This window comes from Sminthopsis crassicaudata, chromosome 5 (assembly GCF_048593235.1).
Source record: "Sminthopsis crassicaudata isolate SCR6 chromosome 5, ASM4859323v1, whole genome shotgun sequence".
In the NCBI taxonomy this organism is placed as follows: Eukaryota; Metazoa; Chordata; class Mammalia; order Dasyuromorphia; family Dasyuridae; genus Sminthopsis; species Sminthopsis crassicaudata.
This window is the reverse complement of record NC_133621.1, coordinates 304,991,300-305,017,188: the sequence shown is the minus strand read 5'-3', so window position 1 is coordinate 305,017,188 and position 25,889 is coordinate 304,991,300. Positions and strand designations below refer to the sequence as shown.

The 25,889-nt window shown below is 51.7% G+C and overlaps 2 protein-coding genes and 1 long non-coding RNA gene across 4 annotated transcripts; 2 read left to right on the top strand and 1 right to left on the bottom strand.

The window, feature by feature from the left end:
* Positions 1-33: 33 nt before the first annotated feature.
* On the top strand, positions 34-9,125 carry LOC141545059 (uncharacterized). The gene is made up of 3 exons (XR_012482865.1): positions 34-162; positions 5,369-5,415; positions 8,376-9,125. It is a non-coding gene; the product is annotated as an uncharacterized LOC141545059 (long non-coding RNA).
* A 3,769-nt stretch (positions 9,126-12,894) lies between these two features.
* KLHDC7B (kelch domain containing 7B) lies at positions 12,895-19,322 on the top strand. Its single transcript, XM_074271947.1, has one exon. The coding sequence runs from the start codon at positions 13,588-13,590 to the stop codon at positions 18,382-18,384; it is 4,797 nt and encodes a 1,598-aa protein (XP_074128048.1). The 5' UTR covers positions 12,895-13,587; the 3' UTR covers positions 18,385-19,322.
* On the bottom strand, positions 19,014-25,713 carry SYCE3 (synaptonemal complex central element protein 3). 2 transcript variants are annotated; one of them, XM_074271960.1, is made up of 3 exons: positions 25,607-25,713; positions 24,521-24,629; positions 19,014-19,321 (listed from the first exon to the last, which is right to left on the bottom strand). In XM_074271960.1, the coding sequence occupies exons 1-3, from the start codon at positions 25,646-25,648 to the stop codon at positions 19,164-19,166; spliced, it is 309 nt and encodes a 102-aa protein (XP_074128061.1). In that variant the 5' UTR covers positions 25,649-25,713; the 3' UTR covers positions 19,014-19,163. The 2 variants fall into 2 exon arrangements, with proteins under 2 accessions (XP_074128061.1, XP_074128062.1); XM_074271961.1 differs by lacking the exon at positions 25,607-25,713 and adding an exon at positions 25,398-25,538.
* Positions 25,714-25,889: the final 176 nt, after the last annotated feature.

Below are 25,889 nucleotides of genomic sequence, written 5' to 3'. Positions count from 1 at the left end.
CCTTTGGTGGGGAGGAATTGGGGAGGGGGGGCCGGGCACCCCGCGTCACCCCGCCCCGGAGACGGAATCCGAGGAGCCCGCGCCCCCGGGGGCTCCCCGGCGGGGCAAGAAACGGGGAGCGACCTCGGGAGGAGATTCCAGGGGACCCGCTGAGGGCTTGAGGTGATCAGGGAGAGCTTCGGGGTTCATAATAAGGAGACTGGGAAGGGAGGTTCGGGGGTTCCCGGGGAGGGGCTCCGGAGGGGGCAAAGAGAGGAGCGGGTTGGTGATGGAGATCTCTGCCCCGAGGGCAACATCAAAAACGGGCCTGAGAGCTGGGGGGGAAGGGGAGCACCGGCAGCTATCTCCGGGCCCCACTCACCAGTCTCGCCTGCAGCAGAGAGGTGGAGAGGAGCCTGAAGATGCAGCGGCTCAGAATCAAACTGACCCTCGGGGTGGGAGGCCCAGGTCCCCCGGCCTGGCCCTAGCCCCGCCCCAAATCCTATTGTGGCCCCTCCCTCAGCCTCATTGTGGCCCTGTTCTCACTGAGATTTGGCTCTGCTTCCCGCCGCCACCCACCCCAACTCCTGTTTCCCCATAGCTTTTGCTGGAGCTGATCGGAGCCCAGGCTTGGGGGGCTGGACATTTGGGTTCCAATCCCAGCTCTGCGGAGGAGAGCTGGATCTCTCTCTTTCTATAGATACCTTTTTATTTACAAACATACGCCTGGATAATTTGTCAGCATTGACCCTTGCAAAACCTTTGTTCCAACTTTTCATCTCCTTCCCTCCAGCCCCTCCCCCTAGATGGCAGGCAGTCCCAAACATGTTCCATATGTTAAAGTATATGTTAAATGCAATATATGTATGTATATTAAATGCAATATATGTATGCATATTTATACAGTAGCTGCATAAGACAAATCGGATTTAGAAAGAAGGTAAAAGTAACCTGGGAAAAAAAACAAAAAAGCAAGCAAACAACAACTGAGAGTGCAGATGCTGTGCTGTGGTCCACACTCATCTCCCAGAGTTCTTTCACTGGGTGTAGCTGGTTCAGTTCATCTCTGCTCTATTGAAACTGATTTGGTTCCTCTCATTGTTGGAGAGGGCCTCGTCCATCAGAACGGATCATCATGTAGTCTCACTGTTGAAGTGCATAGTGATCTCCTGGTCCTGCTCATTTCACTCAGCATCATGAAAGTCCTTGTAAGTCTGAGAACTCTGTCTTATCCCTTTAATTATCAAGTAATTAATTAATCTTATCCCTTTAATTTGTGCTTTAATTCCTTCACAAGCCTGCCCCAAGCAGAGGCAAGGAGCAGACTGACCCTCAATGATTGCTCCCCGCATCACCAGTGTTCTCTGAGTCAGCTGAGAGGAACCTTAGAACAGAGAATATCAGAGTTGGGGAGGGGTCTTAGAACTATGAAAGGCAGAACTGGGAGAACTTAGAACAGTGAAGGTCACAGCTGGAAATGGCCTAGAACAATGAAAGTTAGCTGGGAGAGACCTCAGAACAGATAATCCCAGAGCTGGGAGGGGCCTTAGAACAGAGAATGACAAAGCTGGGAGGGAGCTTAGAATAGATAATGTCAGAGCTGAGAGGGGCCTTAGAACAGGGGATGTCAAAGCTGGGAGGGGCCTTAGAACAGGGGATGTCAGGGCTGGAAGGGAGCTTAGAAGAGGGGATGTCAGAGCCCGGAGGGACCTTAGAAATCATCACTGCCAACCTCCTTGTTTTGGGGTTGTGGAAACAGACTCAGCAGGAGAAAAGGACTTGGCCAAGTTTATAAAACTAGGCAGTGGTGAACTTTGAATGGGGATCTCTTCTGAATCCAGAACCTTTCTCACTAACCCTGCTGCCCCATGAGAGTGGAGAACTCTACAATAGAAACCATGGCTCAGCCTTACTGAGGCATCTGGTACCTGGATGGGACTCAGGGTGGAACTGTAACAGAGAGGGCGAAATGGCAGATTTAGCCCCAATTTGTAGAAGATCAATATAATCTAGAAGTAAGTGCAGGATTGCTGACTGAGAACACTGGCTTTGCTCGGGTGTGCTGTAATGACATTCTCTTTATTTCATCTCAAGGGGCCTGAGGCCTTCCCAGGTCACCCCTGTTCTTCCCTCTGATCTTTCATACCTCCCTGACATTTGCCCTCCCCACATTAGACTGGAAACTTCTGGTTTCCAGGGGCTCCTGCTACTTCTCTGACATCTATGCTTTGGTTATAGGACAGGAACATCAGGCTCTCTTTTTCCTTCCCTTAGGAAGCAGATTTGTCAAGTTAGAGTTTAGTTCTTTATAGATTCTTCCTGAATCACTGATTCAAATCAACCAAGAGGCATTTGTGAAATGCTTCCTATGGGCCAGGCACTGTGCTAAACTAGAGACACGAGATTGCAAAATTATACCTGGCTTGTACCAATAATCCCAACAGACAAACATCTCCTAAACTCCCAGTATGCATCAAATACTGTGGACACAAAGATAGAAATGTAATGAACTATCTTTAGAAGAGAATACGCATTTATTAAATACTCTGTGCCCAAAACTTCATAGATATTTCATCTTCACAACTATTATTCTCCCACTTTACTCCTCTCCCCCCATTTTACAGATAAAAAACTCGAGACAGGTTAATTAACTTGCCCAGGGTTGAAATTACTGTTGTGGCTGGATTAGAACTCATCTTTCCGATTCCAGGTCCAGTAGCTTGTGCACTCTGGTGTTCCGAAGCTGCCCCTCGTTCTTGCTGAAAGGAGCTTTTCTTATTCTACTAATAGCTCCTGCTTCCATTACTTCTCTCACTGGGGAGGGAGAAGGGGAGGTAGGAATCCTGAAAGCACTGTCATCCACCTTCTATAGAAGAAGATCACAAAGTAAGTGGCAGAGTTGGGGTTCAAACCTATGACCCTTGACCACATCAACTCCATTGTGACCTCAAGGCTCAGGCAGGCCATTGACAGATGTAGGTCTACTCATGGAAGGTGGTTTCTTGGGCAGGGAAAAGGCACATAGTGCTCATCACTCATCTGTCGGACCCTGGCCAGCAAGAGGGATGGATGCTGGCTCTGTAGGGAGGGCATATTGAGTGCTGGACCTCTGTCTGGTCCCTGAGAAGGCCAGTTTGTTTTTTTCTTGACCTCTTTGAATTCCCCCCCCTTTTTTTGGTGGAGGAAAAGGATGATCCATTTCTTCTCTTGCACCTATTTCATCCTTGTTTTTCTATAGAAGGAAAACAGAATGGGGGAGAGAATAAAAGAGCACCATTTGTACTTTGGTTTTCTATTTCTTTTGTATTTTTTAACCTTTGGTGCAGATTCCAAAAAGGGAAAAGCTAGTGCCAAAGGGCAAGGGGCATGAATAATGAGTGGTTTGAGCAGATGGAATATCACCCAGAATCATCTTCTGGAGCTACTATAGATCTGGGGGCTGTTCCACCAAAGGGAATTTTCTTTTTTCTCCAGTTTCCTAGAATCCAAGAAATTGAAAAAAAGGGGAATGAAAGCTCTCTCTCCCATTTCTCTTCATGAGATTTGGTAATGTACAGTCAGGAAGTTATAACATTTGTGTAGAACCCCTTGGAGGAAGTGCAATGACTGGAAGAACTATCATTTGTACTTTGTCATATTATTAAAAATAATGTGACCACAATATGCTAAGTAGGTGAATGAATTTCTGGAAAATAAATAAGATGGACCTAGTGAACTGAGATCTAAATAGTAGATTTCATGTTTTAATATTTGATCAATATTTCATTTACTAGACTAGATTGGAATCTGGGAACCCAGGATAGGGAATTCTGCATGTTCCGGCAGGGAAAGTCAGATAGAAAGTAACTGTAATGGGTCTGTAACCAAATTTTGCAGACCTAGAGGAACAGCTGGAGTAGAGTGCCATCTGATGGCTAAATCTGACATTAACTCATTCTAAATTAATTCGAACTCCTTGGCTGGATTTTTACTTGGGTCTCACATGAATGAGTTCACATTCTAAGCTAGAAGAAGTAGCTGGAAGTAGTAAAGTTACATATAGGAATATTAATAGTGGGGAAATGTCAAAATGAAGACTATTCCCTTTTCAGCTGAATTTATTTTGCTGATATGTTGTCTCCTTTTTTAAGTGTTTTCCATATTTTTATTCTTTTTGTAATTTATTTTTTATTATAGCTTTTTATTTACCAGATATATGCATGGGTAATTTTATAACATTGCCAACTGCAAAACCTTTTGTTCCAACTTTTCCCCTCTTTCCCCCCACTCTCTCCCCCAGATGGCAGGTTGACCAATACACATTAAATATGTTCAAGTATAAGTTAAATACAATACCATATATATGAATGTTATGGAATATTATTGTTCTGTAAGAAATGACCAACAGGAGGAATACAGAGAGGCTTGGAGAGACTGACATGAACTGATGCTGAGTGAAACGAGCAGAACTAGGGGATCATTATACACTTCAACAATGATACTGTATGAGGATGTATTCTGATGGAAGTGGATATCTTCAACATAGAGAAGAGCTAATCCAATTCCAATTGATCAATGATGGACAGAATCAGCTACACGCAGAGAAGGAACACTGAGAAATGAGTGTCAACTGTGAGCATTATTATTATTATTATTTTTCTTCCCAGATTATTTTTGCCTTTCGAATACAATTCTTCCTTTGCAACAACAACAACAACAAAATTCGGTTCTGCACATATATATTGTACCTAGGATATACTATAAGATATTTAATATATATGGGAATGCCTGCCATCTAGGGGAGGGGGTGGACGGGAGGGGAAAAATTAGGAACAGAAGGGAGTACAAGGGATAATGTTGTAAAAAAAAAAAAAAACCTATGCATATGTACTGTCAAAAAATGTTATAATTATAAAAATTAATAAAAATTTAAAAAATGCAATACAATATTTTTATTCAAACTCCTTGGCTGGACTTTTACTTAGGTCTCACACAAATGAGTCCACTTTCTAAGCTACAACAGAGATATTTACCTATCTCATATTACTGTTTCCATATGTATATACCACATGTTGAAAGTAGTAAAGTCACATATAGGAATATTAATATCGGGGAAATGTCAAAATGAAGACTATTTCCTTTTCAGCTGAATTTGTTTTGCTGCTATATTGAGTCTCATTTTTAAGTGCTTTCCATATTTTATATCCTTCCAGTCTATCATTTGCTATTTGCTATGGAATTTCTTTCCAAAAGCATTATTATTATTATTATCATTCCAAAAGCATTGTTTGAGAATATCATAGATTATTAATGCATTCTGCCCAATGCTTACAGTAATATTGCACGGCTATTAATGTTGCTCGGACTTAATAGTAGTAACATGATCTTGATGACTGCTGCTTATTTGCAGGTGACATTGAAATCATCAGCACTGCCTGTCTTCTCATATGCTCTCAGGTAACATTGCTCTATAGTATCATTATGTTTTTGTTTGCATTTGCATTTGTTTGCATTTGTTGCATTTGTATTAAGTTTGAGCCTGATGATTTGACTCCAAAGTATCAGTTTATTTTTTTAACTCATGTCCCTATCCCAAAATTAATTTTAGAGGAAAGCAGCCAATTTTTACCCTCTTCAGAAAATCCATGCCCCACAGGGGCCTGTGCATAAATGCAGAAAAAAATTTAAATTGATACACACACACACATGTATATGTGTGTGTATATATATATATATATATATATATATATATATAAATTATATACAAATATATATAAATTTAAAATTTTTATATAAAATATATATATTTAAATTTTTCTGCATAAATTCATAAACATAAAGCCTTCAAATAGCCCCTTAGATTCACCCTTAGACTCCTTTGATGGGACTATGAGTTGATCAATAAGATTATTAAGTGTCTACTTTGTAACACTCCCATTCACCTTGGACCTATTCTACATAAACAATGGACTCACAGCAAAGTCAGGGTTGTCAAAAGTCAGTTAACAGACATTTATTAAGTGCTTATGATGTGCCAGTCACCACTAATCCCTGGGAATACAAAAAGAGGAAAGCTGGGAAACATTTTTTTCTGGCAGAAAAGGGAACAGTATATATATATATATATATATATATATATATATATATATATATATATATATAGTATATATTATGGGTGCTCAGGCACAAGCTAAAGAAAATTTTTATATTTCTTGTCTCAGTTTTTAAACTCAAATTTTAAAATATAGTTGTTAATCTTTCTTACAATTTGGTTGAATTTTAATTTAGTTTCATAAATAAAAATAAGGACCTGTATGTTTGAGTATTCAAGAAATGTTTGTCTCAGTAAAGTTCACTGGATATACTTCCTTGTGACATGTGCTACAGCTGGCTAGGATCCCATCTCTAATGGGTACATTTGGCACATGACTCAGCTTCCCTGGGCTGCAGATCCCATATCTATAAAATGATGGGACAGGAGGATGGCTCCTGAACTGATTTGCATGGCAGCAAAAGGCATCACAGGAGAGGGGATCGAAAGGGATCTTTTCACCCTTGCCCCTTCGCCATGTTGCTAAGAGGAATTTCAGGAAGGATTTGAAGGAGACCTAATTTAGTGACCCAAGCAAATGAGAGAAGTGAAAAGGAACTTGGAGACTTCATTCAGGTGAGAGTTTCAGACAATAGGAGTTGAAAAGCCAGGTTTAATTTCAGTCTGAATCTTGTGGCTTGGCTATGGTAGAAAGGGTTGAGTGAAGTCTTTTAAGGGCCTGGGCTTGAGAGATTAGAGTCAGGTTTCATATGTGAGCTCTATTGAAGTCCTGTGGCAAGCGACCAATGCTCAGGGCATTGTGTTGTCTTCTCGCTGGACCCAAGAATGGACCACTTGTGACCAACCTGTGGTAGAGCCTTCCAAACTTGTATTGGACCCATAAGCCACAGCTGAACATCCCATCCTCCAACCCCACACTATGATGTCTGTGATTGTGGTCTTTGAAAAGGAAGGATGAACAACAATCCAGCAGATGGCAACAGAGAACAATGATGTGAGTAGAGAGAAGGGGAAGGTTATGAGAAAAGGGGGTAGAATGAAAAACTTCACAAACTGCTTGGATATATGAGGGGCTGAGAAAGGAGAATTAAAGATGAAACTGTGTGAATATGGAACACTAAAAAGAGGGTAATCCCCGGGACAAAAACAGGGAAGTCTGGAAGAAGGAAGGATTGGGAGGGGAAAGAGGAAGCCAATGAATTCTTTTGGACATAATGAGTTTGAGATGTCTCTCGTCATCCAGGTTGAAATATCCAACAGGCAGTTGGAGCTTAGGAGAGAGACAAGAGCTGGATGTATGGATCAGGGAATCATCTTCATCGAGATGATAGTTAAACCTCTGTGAGCTAATGAGGCTATCAAGAGAAAAGGAGAGAAGAGGGCACAGAACTGATACAGATGTATTTGAGGGTTAGGGGTGGGTCCTGCCAAGGGGACCATTGGAGGCTGATTGGGAAGGTAGGAGGAAAACCAGAAGAAAGCAGTGGAATGAAATCCAAGAAGGAGAGGGTATCCTGGAGAGGGTGACCAAATGTAGCAGAGTCAAGGAGGAAAAGGATTAAGAGAGGGATATTATCTGTTTTATGGTTTATTTGGAGAAATCGGTTTCAGTTTTGGTATGAAATTGGAAGCCAGATTACAAGGAAGGAGTTCTCCGATTGATTACAAATTCATTCAAAGACAATCAGAGGCAAGGAGGATGCTTTTTCTAAGAGGATAGCACAGAAAAGGAAGAGAGATAGAAGATAATATTTGAGGGGATAGAAGAGTCAGTCAGGATTGTGTTTTGTTTTTAAGGATGAGGGAGAACCATCTGGGTATGTCTGTAAGCGATAGGTTAGATTTAAATTAGAGAGGGGGATACCCAAGAGAGTGATCTGCTGGAAGAGACCGAGCTGTTCATTAAACAGTGGAGGTCTCTCCATTAAAGAGTGGAGTAAAGGAGCAGAGAATAGACTTTGACATCAAGGGCTTGAGAAATGTTGAGAAAGGGAGAATAGGGAGCAGGAAATATCATCTCGCTCAGTTATTTGGTGGATCAAATACAATAAGTAATAATAATAACATATATGAAATGTTTTATAAACCTTAAGCTAAGCAGTACATAAATGATTATTATGATCAGATAAAACTATACATTGAATTCTGTGTTCCTTTGTCCTTGCCCCAAACCTAACTCTGTTAGTCCCGCCCCCCCCATGCTGCTGAATCCCCTGGAGGAATCACAGAACTGTGGCTAACTGGAGCATCTATCTACAGAGTCTAACTCAGCTGGATCTTCATTGGTATCTTCTGTTCTGGAGAGATTCTTGCTCTATTCCTCTTCCCAAATTGCTTATTTCAGACCTTCTCTTCCTTTTAAAAGCCTCAGAGGAAAGGAGGAGATATGCCCTTTCTTGGCAAAGGAGCTCGATCCTTCTTTTACTGAGCTGCATTCACACAACACTAACTACACCATGAGCATCTCTGCCTGGAAGTTCACTGGTACCTCCGACTCGACGTATTCCAAACTGGACTCTCCTAAAAATAACTTGCCTCCAAATTTCCTCATCTGTGTGGCGGACAGCACCATCTTTCCAGCCATCCAGAATTGCAATTTGGAATCATCTGTTCTCTTCTCCCTGCCCCCTTCCCTCAAATCTGATCAGTTCTTTAGGAAAAAACCCCAATATAATTTCACTTTGAATTTAAACACTTAGTAAAATGGGCATTTCCATACATTTATATAGAGTACTATAAGTCATTTCCTGTAATAGAAATGAGTTCAAACCTCAGACACTCACTCACTGTGTCACCTTGGGCCAGTCACTTAACCCCATCTGTCTCAGTTCCTTATCTAGTGCCTTTGCCAAGAAAACCCCAAAGGGGTTCACAAAGAGGTGGCCACCATTGAAAAGTGACTCAACAACAACAAATGTGTATATAGGGTAGCTAAGCGATACAGTGGATAGATCTCCGAGCCTGATCTCAGGAAGACACATTTTCCTGAGTTCAAATATGACCTCAGACACTAGCTGTGTGATTCTGGACAAATCACTTACGTTTTTTTTGTTCCAATTTTGTCATTTGTAAAATGAGCAGGAGAACTAAATGCAAATCACTCCAATATCTTTGCCAAGAAAACCTTAAATGGAGTCATGAAGAGCTGAATATTACTGAAAATGAACAATATGTGCATATGTATACACATAGAAACAGAAAAAGAAAATTCCACCTGTTGTGGAAAAAATAAATTTAAAAAATTAATAATTTTACATTCTAATTTTATATTAAATTTTATTTTGAAAGTTTTTTCCTATTTATGAGTTTGCAAAATTCAACAAACTCGAGCATTTTCATATATAAAGAACTTCTATTATAATCAGACATTCAAAAGTCAATCAGCATTTATTAAACACCTAGTACATGGCAGACGTCGTCCTAAGTGCTGGATCCTAAAAAAGGAAAAAAAAAATCCTTGCTCTTGAGGAGCTCTAATGGGGAGACAGTGTATGAAAAATTATATACATGCCAGATATATAGTATAAATGAAAGGTAATTTCAAAGGATAAATACAAATTAAATTCAATATGGTAGGACTGCTTATTTGAACTGCCTTCTGTTCTTTCTAATATTTTTAAATGCTCTTCTCTTTATCCTGCCCCTTTTGGGTCACACTCTGACTAGCCCTCTCTACTCTTCATTACACTCCTCTCCCCCCCCAAAAAAATACCCATCCTCCACCTTGAGTCTTGGGATTCCTTGGACATCTGGGTTCTGGAGCTTCTTGTGTTCTTCCAGTTCTAAATTGGAGGTGGGAGAAGAGATGTCCTCTTAGGCTGGGCTCTGTCCTGTGTATTGGACATTCTCCAGACCCCCAAATTTCATCACCCTTCTCTCTCTCTCCTTCCAATTCCATTGAAGATTCCATGAGGATTGCTTTGTCTCCAACGATTATGACTTTGAAGTTGTATCAGATGTCGGAGCTAGAGATGTTAGAGAAGCCCTTACTCCTTCCCCACTTACCTGCTTTTACAGTTAGGGAAACTGAGGTCTAGAGAGGAGAAGGGACTTTTTTAAGATTTCATGGGCAGTTAAGTAGCTGCCATAGTGGTGAGGGACCTCACCTACCTCTCAGTTCTCCTTTTACATGTGGGGGGGGGTGAGCGTTTCCCGATCATAGATCCATGGCCAGATGGGTCCTTAGAGATTATCTAGTTCAACCCCTTCATTTTATAGTTAGGGAAGCTGGGGGGGGGGGAGAACTTCCCAGATCACAGCAGGCTGAGAGGCTGAGTCTCTGTTCTTAATATGAGATCTTTTCTTTTAAGTCAGGTAGGAGGCAGAAGGTATGGGGAGTCAGATCTTGAAGCGCGTGGTCCCCGCTGCGGAAATCCCCAGCTGGGCTTGGTCTGGTTAGCCACCCCAAAGCAGGTAGAGTTACCATCCCAGAACCCAGAGAGGTGAGGGGTGGAGGCGGTGGAGGGGGCAGCTCTTGGCTCAGATGGTTTCCCCAGGCTGGCAGGCTTTCTGGAAGAAGAGGCTGCCCTGTGTAGGGTTACCAGATTGTCCTGGTGATAACAGAGGACAGGCAGCGGGCCAGAGAAGGGAGTAAGGGAGGGGAAGGGTTCGGCTTAAACTGGGGAAGGCACTGAAGCCCTGGGGATTCCAATGTGCCTTAGCCCTGCCCTACTGGCTACTGGGGGGGGATCAGAGGATACTGAGCCTTCTTCTCTTCATAGTCACCAGCTCCGGGGGCAACACCCTTTTTCAGCTAGCTCCTCCTGGGGCTTTTGCTGTCAGGGCCATGACATCCTGATTCCCCCAGTCTCAGCAGAAAACATATCCCTAGTCCCCCATCCTTCCCCTTCTCCTAGACTGGCCTCTGCCCTGTCTGTTCCTTCTCCCCCAGCTGCAGCCTCCAACTGCCATGAACACCTCTTCTGGGTGAAAGTAAGGCAGTAGAGCAGTAGTAGTATTAATAACAGCTAAAGTCCGCCATGATTTACGAATAGGATCTCAGTCCTCACAACAATCCTGTGAGGTAGGTGCTACAGTTAAAGAAACTGAGGCAAACAGAAGCTACTTGCCTTGCCTCAGGTTACCTGATTAGCAATTATCTGGAGCTGGATGTGAACATGGGTCTTCCTGTATTCAAGACATCAGTGCTTTATCTACCACAGCATCCAGATGCTCTTCAAACTCAGAAAGGATGCAGCTGGAAGGTCATAAACTCGTGAGGTCATGGCTACCCCCCCCTCCCTGATTCTTCGACATTTGTTGTTCGCGTCATTCTCGTTGGATCCCCTCTGTCTATCCCCCTCTGGATCTCTCTCTCTCCTCCCTTCTCTGTATTTCTGGGTTTCTCCTGCTTCCTAGGTCTCTTGGCTTTGAGAATAAGGTCTTTCATGGCTCTTCACAGTGCCAGGCCAGTTGCAATGGTCTTGTGATGGGGAGAGAGCCATCTGTACCCAGAAAGAGTTCTGTGGGAACTGAGGGTGGCTCACAACATAGTATTTTCACCCTTTTTGTAGTTGTTTGTTTGCATTTTGTTTTCTTTCTCGTTTTTTTTTCCTTTTTGATCTGATTTTTCTTGTGCAGCATAATCACTGGGGAAATATGTATAGAAAAATTGCATATGTTTTAATATATTGGATCACTTGCCATCTAGGAGACAAGATAGGGGGAAAGGAGGATAAAATTTGGAACACCAGGTTTTGCAAGGGTGAATATTGAAAATTATCCATGCATATGTTTTGAAAATAAAAAGCTGTAATAAAAAGAAAGAGAGAGAGAGAAAATAAGGTCCTCCAGAACGTGTACTCCCCCCGCAAATCTGACCCAAGATCTTTGGTTTGATGAATTACCCCGGTTCCTCTTAGCCAACCAAGAGCTTCCTGATTGTTCTTCCCCATTCACACCTGCCTCAGGCATCAGAGGAAAAGATGAATGAATGAATGAAGGATACGTTTGTTAAGTGCTTACTATATACCTAGTGCTAGGGATACAGAGGGTACAGTAACACCATCCCCCTCTCTCCAGGAGCTCCGCTTCAACAGCAAGCCAGATGCAAAGGTCCCCTGAGCCTTCTGGGCTCCAGAATGTCCTTTCCCTCATGATCCCACCCGTTTCTCAGGCTGGACCACCGGACGGGGCTGATGAGCTTGGCCAGGCTCTTCCTGGCCCTCGGTAGCTGCGTTCCCAGAGGGCGCTGCGAAGCTGGGGGTCTGCTGGGGTTGGGCCGGGAGCTGAGTGCTGGTAGGAAGGGGTCCCCGCTGTTCCTGGGGCTGCTGGCTTATGGCCACAGGTGGCAGCTGGTCAGCACTGGGTCTGGTGATGGCCAGGAATATGGGCCCCTTGGGACAGCTAGGTGGCGCAGTGGATAGAGCACCAGCCTTGAATTCAGGAGGACCCGAGTTCAAATCTGATCTCAGACACTTAACACTTCCGGGCTGTGTGAACCTGGGCAAGTCATTAACCCCAGCCTCGGGGGGGAAAAAAAAAAAAAAAAGGAATATGGGCCCCTTCCCCAGAGCGACTCCCCCCATGGTAATGGCTCAGGCGGACCCAGAGCTGGCAGTCAGAAGGGCCCTGCTACTCTGAAGTCAGGTTCAGGGTCCTGGGCCAGCAGGATCCAGGGGAGGCAGCAGCGGTCCGGCTAAAGTTCAGGACCTGGGACAGAGAATGACATTCCCCTGATGCTCTGTTTCCAGACTTCCCTTTGGGAATAAGCCCCAGCAATGTGCTCATGTAGCCTGTGCCGTGTGGTGATGGGGGCGGGAAGGACAGAAGGAGTAGGGGGCCGGAGAGCCAAGTGAAGGGGGGATTGCCAACTCAGAGGCCGGAGGACCGGGCATCTTCCTGGAAGCCGGCCCTGATGCCCGCTGCCCCTGCCCGTTCTCCCTTCTCCAGGCCCAGAACCCATCTGGGTTGGGTGCCCTGTTGGGATAGTGTTGGTGGGCCCACATCCTTGCTCTCGCCATGTGGCTCCAACCACGTGGCGGCCGCGCCGGGCAGGATAGGGGGGGCGATAAGATCCTCATGAGGGGAACGGGGTTCAGGGCACCCGAGTGAGAGGCAGAAGCTCTCAGATGATGTAAGTGGAGGCTGGGGGAGCATGGACCTTGTGTTCCTCCTTCCAGGCCCCCCTCCCCTGCCCCAGTGGAACACAGACTCGGGTTTCTGATAACTCGGGTTTCTGCCTGCATCGTATAGCTTAAGATAATGTCTCCCAGGAACTTAACAGTTTCCTCCCCAAGCCCTTTCCCATGTGCCCCCATTCTCCTTAAAGCTTCCCACGCCTCACTTCCCATCATATCCTAGATCCCAAATATCTCTGCGCCCGCCCAATCACGAGCCCCCTCAAGGTCTCCGGTGCCTCCTTGGTCATCCCCCCCTTTCCCTGCCCCCTGGGCCACCTTAACAGTGGGAGGGGCTGGTGGGGACTCCGGGCCTGCTGCCAGACCACCTGTGATCACACGGGCCGAGCTGGTCTGAGACACAGATAAGGGAGACAGCCGCTGAGCCGCCCGCGCTCCCCTGCTTCCCTCACCTTTAGGGCTCCCAGGCTGCTGGGGCCGCGGCCTAAGCCCAGCGAGATGGCCCTGAGCTTCTCCGAGGCGGATGGCGATGGGGAGGACTCGGTGGCCCTGACTCTGGCCCAGGCCCTGCTGGCGCTGGCCGTGGTGGCCGCCACCGCCTTGGCCCTGCACTGGTTAGGATCCGGGTCCGAGCAAGACAAGGACGTGGACAAGCGGAGCCTGGAGGCTGGCCCGACTCAGAGTCCCCAGGACGGAAAGACGGTCCAGACCCCCGCCCCAAAGGCCAGGCTCAGTTCCGAGGACCAGGAGACCAAGGCCCCCGAGACTCCATCAGGCCCCCCGGCGCCCAGCCCCAGGGAGCGGCCCGGCAGAGGCCCCAAAGACCCCGAGTCTCCCGGGAGCCCAGACGGAGGCCTGGCCCCACGGGCCGCTCCCCAGGTCAGAGCACCCAAGATAACTTCCAGGGTGGCCCCCCCAAAGCAGCCTGGAGATGGCTCCCAGGCGCCCCTTCGCCCGCAGAGCAGAGCTGGAGCTCCACCAGGGCCAGGCCCCCTCCTGATCCATTTCACTCCAAGGCACCCGGACCCCTGGAGTGAGGGGGGACTCGGGGGCCCGGGGCGGCCCAGCCTCCTGGTAGCGGCCCCGCCTGGAGAGAAGCCAGACGATGGACGAGGGCCCTCGGGCCAGCGGCAGGAGGGGGCGCCCAGTCCCAGGATCAGGAGCCGAGTTCGAGGGCCGGGGCCGGATCCCTTCAGCCTGGGTACGGTGGTGAGTGTGTGGGATGCCATTGATGCGGGAAGCTCCCTGGCTGCTGGGGACCCACTGCTCGGTGGGCTCCTGCCCCAGGCCCCGGGCACCAGATTCTCGGCTCCAGAAGAAGCTCCCGCTGGCCCTGCGCCTGACCAGAAATGGGCCCCACCATCTGGGAGCCCCCGAGATACGGCCTGGAGGAGCGGTGGGGGGGAAGGGCACCTCTTCCTTTCCTCAGGAGCCGGGTTAGCCCCAACTGCTGCTCAAGGGGGAGCAGACAGTGAGTCAGGAGGTGGAGAGCCCAGCCCTGGGGGGACGGAGCTTCCAGCATGGGGTGCCCCCGCCCAAGCAGTGGCCCCAGACCCGGAGGAGAGGTGGCCCTGGAAGGAGAGAGAACTCCTGATAACCAGCAGTTTTAGCCGGCCCCCCAACGCCCTGATCCGGCAGCTGGAGGGCTATGGCCAAGGGTCCCCACTGCCCATCAGGAAGGAGACCCCAGAGGCCGTCCCAGCTCCCAGCCAGGTCTCTTCAGATCCCGAGGAAAGGAGGAAGGGGCCAGTCCCGACCCCTGCCTCCCCAGAGGGCGCCAGCCCAGCCCGGGACCCCCAGCTTCCTAGCACTTCCCCAGGTTCAGTGCCTCTAGTTGCATCAGAGCCGGGGAGTAGGGCCAAGAAGGGGCCTGAGAATACTCCTACATGCACTGAGGGAGGAGCCGGGGATATCCAGGCTCAAGAAAACGCCCCCATTATCCAGAAGGGTCCAGGGTTGAGCTCATCCTCTTCCTCAGGTCCTTCTCCCAGAGCCCGCAGGGCCCTAGGGTCTCTAACTTCAGTCACTGCCCCTGGAGCACCTCCTCCCATGCAATCTCCAGCCTCAGTCCCTGCACCCACAGAGTCTCTGACCTCAGCCCCTGCGCTGACAGGCTCTCTAGCCTCAGCTCCTGTACTTAAAGGGCCTCCAGTCTTAGCCCCAGCACCCTCAGGGTCCTTGACCTCAACCCCTGTACCCACAGTGTCTCTGTCCAAAGCCCCCCTGTCAGCTCCTTCACCCAAAGAGTCCCCATCCTCAGTTCCTGTACCCAAAGGGCCCACCTCCCCAGCCTCTGCATCCACCGGGTCCCCGTCCTCGGCCCCCACATCCACAGGGTCCCCGTCTTCTGCCCCCACATCCACAGGGTCCCCATCCTCGGCCCCCACATCCACAGGGTCCCCATCCTCGGCCCCTGCATCCACAGGGGGCCCGTCCTCAATCCATGAACCCAAAAGACCCACCTCCCCAGCCCCTGCACCCAAAGGGTCTGTGTCCAAAGCTCCTGAACCCAAAGAGTTCCTATCCTCAGTCCCTGAACTCAAAGTGTCCCCATCTGTAGGCTCTGCATCCCAAGGACCCCCCTCCTCAGTCCCTACACCTACAGCGTCTCCAACCTCATCCCCTGTACCTCCAGGGTCCTTGACCTCAGCTCCTACATCTTCAGGGTCCTTGTCTTCAGCCCCTGTATCCATGGTGTCATCTTCCTCAGCCCCTGCACCCTCAGGGCCCCCATCTTTAACCCCTGCACCCTCAGGGCCCCCAACCTTAGCTCCTGCACCCTCAGGGCCCCCATCTTTAACCCCTGCACTCTCAGGGTCCCCAACCTTAGCTCCTGCACCCTCAGGGCCAACATCTTTAACCCCTGCCTCCTCTGGGTCTCCATCTTTAACCCCTGCACCCTCTGGATCTCCATCTTTAACCCTTGCACCCTCTGGGTCCCCAACCTCAGCCACTGCACCCTCAGGGTCCCCAACCTTAGCTCCTGCATCCTCAGGGCCACCATCTTTAACCCCTGCCCCCTCTGGGTCTCTATCTTTAACCCCTGTACCCTCAGGTTCCCCAACCTTAGCTCCTGCACCCTCAGGGCCACCATCTTTAACCCCTGCCCCCTCTGGGTCTCCATCTTTAACCCCTGCACCTTCAGGGTCTCCATCTTTAACCCTTGCACCCTCTGGGTCCCTGACCTCAAGCTCTCCACTCTCTGGGTCCCCAATTTCAGCTTCTGCAACCTCAGGGTCCCCATCTTTAACTCCTGGATCCTCTGGATCTTTAACCTCAATCCCTGCACCTTCAGGGTCTCCTATCTCAGCCACTCCACCCTCAGGATCCCCATCCTCAGCCCTTACACCCCCAGAACTCCTTCCTTCAGCTCCCATTGCCCAAGCCTCATTGCTCAAGGATCTGCCACCTGTGACCCAGAATCCTCCGGGGGTTGAAAGTCCGACAGTATCTCCAGCCCTAGACCCAACCCCGGGTGGCCAGTCGGTCAGAGCTCTGCCCCAGGGTGCCAGTGGCAGCTGGGGAAACCTCATTTCCATGGTCTTGCGGAGCCACCCCTTCCCCAGGCCAGAGAAGCCCCCGGGGGAGGCCCCTGGGACCAGCCCTGCCGCTGTGCCCTCCCCAGGCAGCAAGACTGGGGAGCTGACTCCAGGGGGAAACGGAGTGGTTAAGGGGCCCCAGGCCAAGGTTAGAGCTCCCCCACCTTCAGAAAAGTTGGAAACCCCAGGAGCGCCCATTCCAAGCGACCCCAGGGGCCTGAATGGGGCCCAAGTGGAGGAGAAAAGGATGGCCAAAGCAGAGCTCCAAAGTGTTGCCCGGAGGCCCTCAGCTCCCCCGGAGGCCCCTGGCCACCCCCCGGAAAGGAAGCCGGAGCCGGCGGCCCCCAGAGAGGCCGTGCCCGATGGCCAGCCTGCACCCCGCCCCCGGAAACGCAGCATCTGCCAGATGGCCGACAGCCTGGCCCAGAAGGTGAGCCCAGTAGTCCCCTCTCAGAGGGAGACCCCCGTGGGGCTGGTAGCCCCCCTCACCGAAAGGCAACTCCAGGACAGCCAGCTGATGGCCTTCCTGCGGCGTCCCGGAACCTGGGGCACGGTGGAAGGGCAGCGCAAGCCCAGCCACCCCCCGGAAGACCTCTCCAGCACCGTGGCGGCCCTGCGGCGGCACCTGGACCTGGGCAGCTGCGTGGAAGCCCTGGCCTTCGCCCAGCAGCACGGCGAGCTGGCCCTGGCCGAGGAGGTGTATGCCCTCATGAGCGACAACTTCCTGCTGGTGCTGGGTGACGCCCCGCTGTACCGGCAGCTGGGCGCGGGGGACCGTGAGCGGATTCTGGCTCTCCGGAGCACCCGAGGCCAGGCCGTGCTGGGGGTGCTCGTGCTGCCCAGCGCCTATGGGGGGAGCCGGCTGGGCTTGGCGGGGGGGTCCCAAGCGACGGAGCCGCCGGCCGCCCCCTCGGGGCCGGTGGCCCGCACTTACCTGCACATGTTCGAGCCTGGCAGGAACGCGTGGCTGCCCCTGGCCCTGGTGCCCGAGGAGGCCCCGCTCCGGGGCTGTGGCCTGTGCACCATGCACAACTACCTGTTCCTGGCTGGGGGCATCAGGGGCTCGGGGCCTGGGGCCGTCTGTACCAACGAGGTCTTCTGCTACAACCCGCTGACCGACATCTGGACCCAAGTCCGGCCCATGCTGCAGGCCCGGGCCCAGCTGAAGCTGGTGGCCCTGGAGGGGCTTCTCTACGCCATAGGAGGGGAGTGTCTCTATAGCATGGAGTGCTACGACCCTCGCACCGACCACTGGACCTCGAGGGCCCCTCTCCCCGCGGGCACCTTTCCCGTGGCCCACGAGGCCGTGGCCTGCCGGGGGGACATCTATGTCACGGGGGGCCACCTCTTCTACCGCTTGCTCAAGTACAGTCCCCCGCGGGACTGCTGGGCCGAGTGCCCCTACAGTGCCAGCCACCGGCGCTCCAGCGACATGGTGGCACTGGGCGGCTTCCTGTACCGCTTTGACCTGTTACGCGGGGTCGGCGCCGCCGTGATGCGCTACAATACGGTCACGGGGTCCTGGAGCCAGGCCGCCCCCCTGCCCCTTCCAGAGCCCATCCCACTCCGATGTGCGGTCCTGGGGAACACCATCTACTGCCTCAACCAGCAGGTCACGGCCACCTTCACTGTGTCCGAGGGAACGGCGCAGTTCGAGGCTCGCCAGCTGAAGCCCTTCCCTATGGGGGGGAAGGGTGTTCTCTGCCCCTTTACCCTGACACTCCCCGCCCTGTCCCCACTACAGACCCCACTGTAAGCTTCCTAGAAAAACCTGCTGGCACTGGGTGGCGAGCCCTGTGAGGACCTGAGACACCCCCCCCCCCAAGAGTGCTTAGAAATCTCCTTCCTCCTCAAACATCCTGAAATGCCCCCCACCTGCTGTCTCCTCCTAGGTGTCTCGGGTGCCAGGGCCACACGGGGGGACTCCGGGGAAGGAGGCTGGGTTTGAATCCATTGACACAAGTTGTCTCTGCTCCTCGAGAGCCCTCAATTTCTTGGATAAGCAGCAGCTCCCAGAATAGGGGAAGGGAGGAGGCAATCCTGCAGCCTGAGGGCAGGCCTGGTCTCCATGGGAGTCCCCATTTGGGCTTCCCTTTGGAGTCAGTTTTGTGGGGTCTCCCCCCCATGTCTGGTTTTCACTTCTGGCCTATCTTCAAAACCCAAGGGGTGATGGATCTGAAAGGGGAGCCGGGCTGCAGAACAGTCACTGAACCAAGGAACCTGCTCCCCCATCCCAGGCCCTTTCTGCCTGTCTGTCGTCCTCCTCCGCCTGGCCCCGGCACAAATAAACCCCAGCTGCTGAAAGCATGAGTATCTCCTGTTTTTATATGTAAGACAGGGCGTATCTTAGGTGACAAACGCGCAAAAGAGAGCCAGAGTCTGATGTGTGCTTGAAAATACCTTCATTGGGCAGTGAGCACTTATGTATGTACATCTATATATTGGGGTGTCTACTTCTCAGCCAACTAGGGCCCAATTCTCCTCTCGAGGTGTCTGGGTCCCGGAGGTGCAGGGAGGGGGCCTGGAGGGAATGGCCTATTGCTTGGGCTTGGTTTCGTTAAGCAGTTCTTGCCAGTTCTTCTCCATCTCCTCCTTGCAGTTCAAGAAGGCATCTTCCAGTCGCCGCATGGAGTCCGCCAAGGCAGGGTTGGTGCGCATCACCACCATGTCATAGGCCATCCAGGTCGCCTGAACTGCAATGACCAGACAGGGCTATTAGGAGGGGGCGGCCCCCGGGAGGGCTGGCGGGATCCGGCTTCCAAGTTGTCTGCCCAGAGCTGGCAGAGCCGGGAGCCTCAGGGAAGGTGCCCGACTGTTTCCGCAACAGGAGAATGAACGAGTCAGAAAGTCAAAACTGAACTGGAGACCGCCTTTGAGGCCATCCAGCTCGAGCCCCTCGTTTTACAGATGAGAACCTTAGGCACTCGACAACCTGCCCAGAATCACTGAATGATTAACTATCTGAAGCAGGATTTGAATCCAAAGTCTAGTGGCTATGTCCTGGAGCCAGAAATTGCAAAGTGCACTGGGCATTTTGCAGAAAGTGCTATCCATACTAATTACTCACTGGGAAGTTGAGGATATGCACCAGCTGGCGGGTGACTAGCTAGAGCACAGATACCACCTGCCATGCCATTCCTGGGGATGGGGCCCTGCAGAAGGCATCTGGCTGACCACGTCTCCTGCCCTCCCTGACAAAGGCTCTGCCACCTCTCCTACGACTGTGACCTAGGAGGTCTAGGGCCACACAGAGGACTGCCCCTCTCATTTCTCTATGGTTTCGTGCTAGAAAGGACATGGCCTCATGCTGAGCCCAAGTGCCTCCCCCCCAACTTCCACCATTAATAGTCTTCAAATAAGCTTCTGCTTCACTATGATCCTCAGATCTTTTTCCATACCAAATATTGTTCAGTTATGTCCCCCCACATGCCAGGTTTAGGAAACTATTTTGAATCTACTAAATTGACTCATTTGTCCCTTTTCAATTTTATCCATATTACATTTCTCTGATATAACGGGTCCCGTTGTTCTATTTCAGTTCTTCCTCATGGATGTACAGGGAATTACAGACCCTTCTTCTCTTCTATATAAGAAGGGCCAGAAATACCCGACTATGACAACCACCCCCTATTGCTCCATGGGTCATAGAGAGGGGGGGACCACTGCTGGGTGGGGGAGCTCACCTGCAGAATGCACAAGTACCACATTGCTGCTCAGTAAATAGCAACCAACTGACTTGAATACACAGGACCTGCAGGACGTCTGCTTGTGGGCCAGCTGAATCTGACTGAAAGCGCCAGGGGGGGGGGGACCAGCTCTGTCCCACTTAGGAAAACCTCCTGAAGTGGCTACATTCTAAGATGGGAGGAACACAGGCTTGGGAGGGAGGAGGGAAAGAGGTGAACAAGCGCTTGATCATATTTACCAGAACCTATTAATGGAGCCTTTATAAAGAAAACTTCAGAGGAGTTTTTGGCAGAAATGAAGTGGGAAGAACTGAAGGCTGGGAATGTTTGAGTCAGAGACCTGAGTCAGAATTAGGGTGAGCTGCCCAGAACTGTGCTAGCAGTGAGACACCCAAAAATAACCTCTAGCTGGATACAGGACTTAAAAGACGTACAAGGTGAAATCAGAAGCAAAATGGAGGAGAAGGAAATTCTCTCTAGAATCAAATGGAGAGGGAAAGAATTCATGACTAAATAAGTGATAGGGTTATAGCAAATAAAATGGATAATTTTGATGATATAAAATTAATAAGTTTTTGCACAAATAAATTTAATGTAATTAAAATTAGAAGGGCAACAGATAGCCGGGAAAACATCAGTGGCAAGTTTCTCTGATAAAAGTATAATTTCTGGGGCAGCTAGATGGCATAATGGGCAGAGCACCAGCCCTGAAGTCAGGAGGATCTGAGTTCAAATCTGATCTCAGACGCTTCCTAGTTGTGGAATTAACCTTAACTTCACCTGCCTCAGCAAAAAAAAGTATAATTTCTAAGACATAAAAGAGACTTAATCAATTTTTTTTTTTTTTGTGAAACTAAAAGCCATTCCTCAATAGAAAAAACTGATCATGGATATCAACAAGTAGTTTTTCAAGATAAGAAAGTTCAAGCTATGATTAGCCATCCAAAAAATGTTCCAAATCACTTACAGAAAAATTCAGATTAAAAAACCCAAATTCTGCTTCATACCCATTAGTTTCACAAAGATGAGAGGAAAATGACAAATGTGGGAAGGGCTGTAGGAAAAAGACATATATGCATTGTTGTGGATCTATGAATCGGTTTAACCATTCTAGAAATTTGGAACTGTTCCTCAAGGTCAATGAATTCTGCATATCCTCTGACCCTACATTATTATTGCTAGGTATTTAGCCTAATAAGATCCAAGGAAGATGAAAGGGACTCGTGAACAAAAATATTTATAGCAGGCCTTACTGGAAACTAAGGGATGAGCTCCTCCTGGAAACAGCTAAATGAATTCTGAAATTGTGAATAGTATAGAATGTGCCACAAGAAATAAGAAAATGGACAAGTTCAAAGAAAACTAGTTAGATTTCTATGAACCGAGTTAGAGTGAATAAAGCAAACGTAAGAGAACAATCCATACAATGCCAGCAACATAAGAGAAAAGCAACTTTGAAAGGCTTTAGACTCTAACCCAATCCCGAGCTAGGATTACTCGCGTCACAGAATCCAGAATGAGACGTGAGCTTTTTAGACTTGGCCAGATGGAGATTTGTTTGCTGCTGCCATGGAGGATGCGAGGCAGGGAACAAAACAGGAGCACTCGCTCCAGGCTGAGACGGGCACTCCGCAGGGCCGCCCTTCTCTTCCCTAGCCAGCTGCCAGTCTGCCTTGCCCCGTCCCGCTCCACCCTTTAAACCGGACCATTGGTGGGAGCAGCTAAGCCAACCTTGGGCTCTGCAGTCTGGTCAGGCCTTCTTCTTCCCCTTGACCATTTTCCACCCTCAAAGCCTCGGGCTGCCCAGGCCCATCTCCGGGCTCCAGAGCCAACTCCGAGACCCCAGGTGGCAGGAAGACAAACGGGACACCTGTGTCCTCCATACTCTATGGCCACTAGATTAAAGTCCATACCTTTAACAGACCTGGAGTTGGATCAACTGGATTGGATTCTCTAAAGCTGGGTCTTGAAATCCCAGCTCATTCTCGTGTCTAATATTCTGTCAGTAATGCTGAACGGGGAGGGACTCGTGGTCTCTGGCCCCTGCAAGCCCCTCCCTCCCGCAAAGGGCATTGGCAATGGTGGAAACGGTGGGCACAAGGAAGCCAGACATTCCCAGTGAAGCATTACACAGGGGAAGGGGTGTAAATGATAGTATCACATTGATTTATGACTGAGAAAACGAACTGTAGAGAGACTGAGGCGACCCCTGGAACCCCCAGTATGTCAGAAGTCTAGAAGCAAGAACTCTGGAATTCTGGAAGGAACCCTTTGGAAGATTTATGGCAGGATGTGGACCCCCGAGGAGGAGGTGTGGGTGGAGAGCCTCCCCGCCACTGTAGCAAACCCTAAACTACATTAGAGATCACAGAAGCACCAGATGTTTGGGGGTGAGAAAGGGAGTTGGGATATACCCAGTCCCAGGTGCAGAGAAGATGGTCTGATAAAAGTGCCAGCACAGCTTACTGTCCCACACAGTGTGCCATGGAAAGTCTAGTTCAGAAACCGTCCCCTCATGTCCCAGATGAGTTAAGGAGGGAAAGCCGAGGCTGCTTCGGGCTTCCTGGAGGTGGGGTCTTTTCTAGGGAGGTGAAAAGCCTTGGTGGCGGGAGTCCTTTCCTCCCCTTTCACGCGGGCCCTAATCTTCAGAGGGTGCAGAGGGCTGTTTTTTCACTTCCTTTCTCTAACGCTGCTGCTCCCCAGGGGAGAGGGTCTGGCTCAAAAGGAGTTTCGATGGCGCTTGGAGTCTTCCTGGTGGGAGTCGGGCGGGGCAGTGAAGAGGCCCCTGAACCGGGGAAGGAGCTGCTAATGCCCCGTCCTCACGGTGGGATAGCCAGGAGAATCAAGTCCTAAGTGAAGAGCGCGGGAGCGCGGGTGCCGGCACAGGCGGGAAGAGAAGGCGTTAGCAGGCTCCATTTGGGGCATTCAAGGTGCCCGTGGGACCGCCAGATAATGACCCCGGGAGGAGCCCAGGGGGCTTCTGGGTGGAGCTGGCTGGAGAGTCAGCTTCCGCCATGAAGGCCAGGGAGACCTCGGAGGGCAGAATGTGAGGAGGAAGAGAAGCCCTGGGTAAGCCCTCCCCTTAGGAGGTCGGGGAAGAGCGGCTGGCGAGGCTGGCGAGGCTGGCCAGCCAACGGGAAGGCGGGGGCAAGGCGGCAAAGCCGAGGCTGATCTAGAGGAGGGAATGGGCACGGCTGCGGAAGGAAGGACGGGGAGAAGGGAGGAAAGAACAGTTTCGGGCCGCTGGCCCAAAGCCTTTGAAGACGGTCTGGCCGGAAAGGAAATTAGTGACCAAAGCCCCCCGGAGAGAGTTCCGGGGTGGGGGGGCCGGCTCAGGAAAGCCCCCTGTGGGTCAGAATGCTGAGACCTCACTTTGTCCTAAGAACCTCCCAGGGGACGGAGCAGAGTACTCCCGCCACGTCCCCCTCCTCCTGCAGCCCCTCCACCTTCCAGCTGCGGCTTTTATGCACCACAATCCCGGCTGCTGCTGAGGGCGGAGCCTCCTAGCTGGGGGATGTCACTGCCGATTGCCTCAGTTCCTCATCTGTAAAACGGGGGTGATAACCGCCCCTATCTCCCGGGGTGGTGAAGGACAAAATCCTGGAGCACTTAGCACAGTGCCGGTGGGGTGCCCCCTTTGGGTTTCCTTGCCAAAGACGCTGGAGGAGTTGGCTACAGAGCCTTGCCCGGGGTCTGAACTCAGAAACGTGAGCGGCCCCCAGGGGTCCGTGCTCTCCCCACCCCTGCGGGGGGTTTGCTGGGCTGGGGCTGGCTCCAGGGATGGGACTGAAGGGGGGAAGCGCAGTGGTCAGGAAGGCCTCCAGGGCTTTTTTGTGCGGACGCTGGGGGGCTCCTCCTGGGCTCCCTCCCCCCACCAACCAGGCCAAGGGCTGCGGCCCTCGCGCCCTCCGCCGGCCCCCTGCCCTCACAGCAGCTGTGACTGCCACTCGTCCCGGCTCCCCCGGGAAGCCTGGGGCACCCAGCGGCCCGCCCCGCTCTCCGCCCCCGCGGTTTCCTTTAAAAGATTCAAGCTCAGTGAGCATCTACACCCAGTAAGTGATTCCACCCAGAGCGGTCAGTGGGTCAGTAATCCCCACGGGGGAGAGGGAGCCCGGGCAGAAGTGGGAGGGAGGGGGAGGGGAAAGGGGAGGGGGAGGGGAAGGGGGAGGGGAGAGGGGGGGGAGGCGCTCCCAGCTGCCCCCATACCGGATATCTTCTCCATCTCCTCCAGCAGCTTCTCCAGGTCCTTGTTCAGGTCCGACAGCATCTTCAGCATGTTGTCATAGTTTCTGTCCCCAGGATCGGACTCAGCCATCTGGGGGTGGGACAGGAACATTCACCCTGGGGTCCAAGGAAGGGCCCCGCCCAGGACTGGAAGATGGGAGGGAAGGGGGGGGCACAAGAGGGGGTCTGGGACCAGGGGCAGCTCCCGGGGAGGGGGAGGGGAACCTGAGGGGACAAGCCTAGGGGAGCGGCTCTCTGTGGGGGAGGGGGTTCTGAGGGGTGGGCAGTCAGTGCCTTCAGGGGGCATCTGAAGAGGGTCTGGGGATCTGGGATGGGTGGGGCAAGAGGGGAGCAATTCCTTGTGAGGGAAGCAGGGGGAAGAAGTGGGGGGGAGGCCCGCTCTTGGGAGGGGGGGGGCAGGTAACTGAAGAGCGGTGCGAGGTTTTGGGTGTGGGCCTTGAGGGGTAGGGCAGCGGTTCTCTGTGGGGGGCTCTGGGGAGAGCGAAGAGGAAGTCTGAGGAGGGGTCCCGGGCCGTCTGAGGAGCGTTGGGAGGGGTCTGGCGGTCCTCAGGTCATTATGGGGGAGGGGGCGTCTTGGGGGCGACATCTGAGGAGGGGTCCCGGATGGTCTGAGGGGCGTTGGGGTGTGCCGGGGGGCGGGGCTCGGGTCATTAGTGGGGGTTAGAGGTGTTCGGGAGGGGTGAAGAGGAAGTCTGAGGAGAGGCCCTGGATAGTCTGAAGAGCGTTGGGGGTCGTCTGGGGGGGACTGGGGACGGGTCAAAGGTCACGCCCGTCGAGGGATCAGAGGGCGTGGCCGGGGTGGGGGGCGCGCCCCGGCGGGCCCAGCTCCCCCTCTCACCACCGCCTCCGGGCGGGCTCATGGGGCGGCTCCCGCCGGACTCTTCTCACCGCGGCCCCGCCCCGGCCGTTACTAGCGGCCCCGCCCTGTCCGGCCCCGCCCCACCCACCCGCTCGGCTCCCGCCGAAATCGCGCCGCCCCGCCCCACGAGCAGAACCATCCGCGCCTGCTCCGTCGCCGCTCCCAGCCCCGCCCCTGGCAAGGCGTACTCGCTGCGCTTCCAGCGTCGCCCTCTGCGCAGGCGCATCCATGCTCAGGACGCCCGAGGCCCAGAACCCCGCCCACACCTGCTGCGGCCTCGCCCCGGGCAATGACCACGCCCACGGCCCTTTGCTCTTGCGCGCCCACAGCCCCTTGCGGCCCGGATCCCTCCTCAGCTTTCCCCTACGAGCAATAGGGGCCCGGGCCGCGTGCTCCGCTCGGCTTTATGCTCGGGCCAGCCAGGGGCGCTGGAGCGCTGGTACCGCGCCGGGCTCCCGTGCTTGGGCCCCG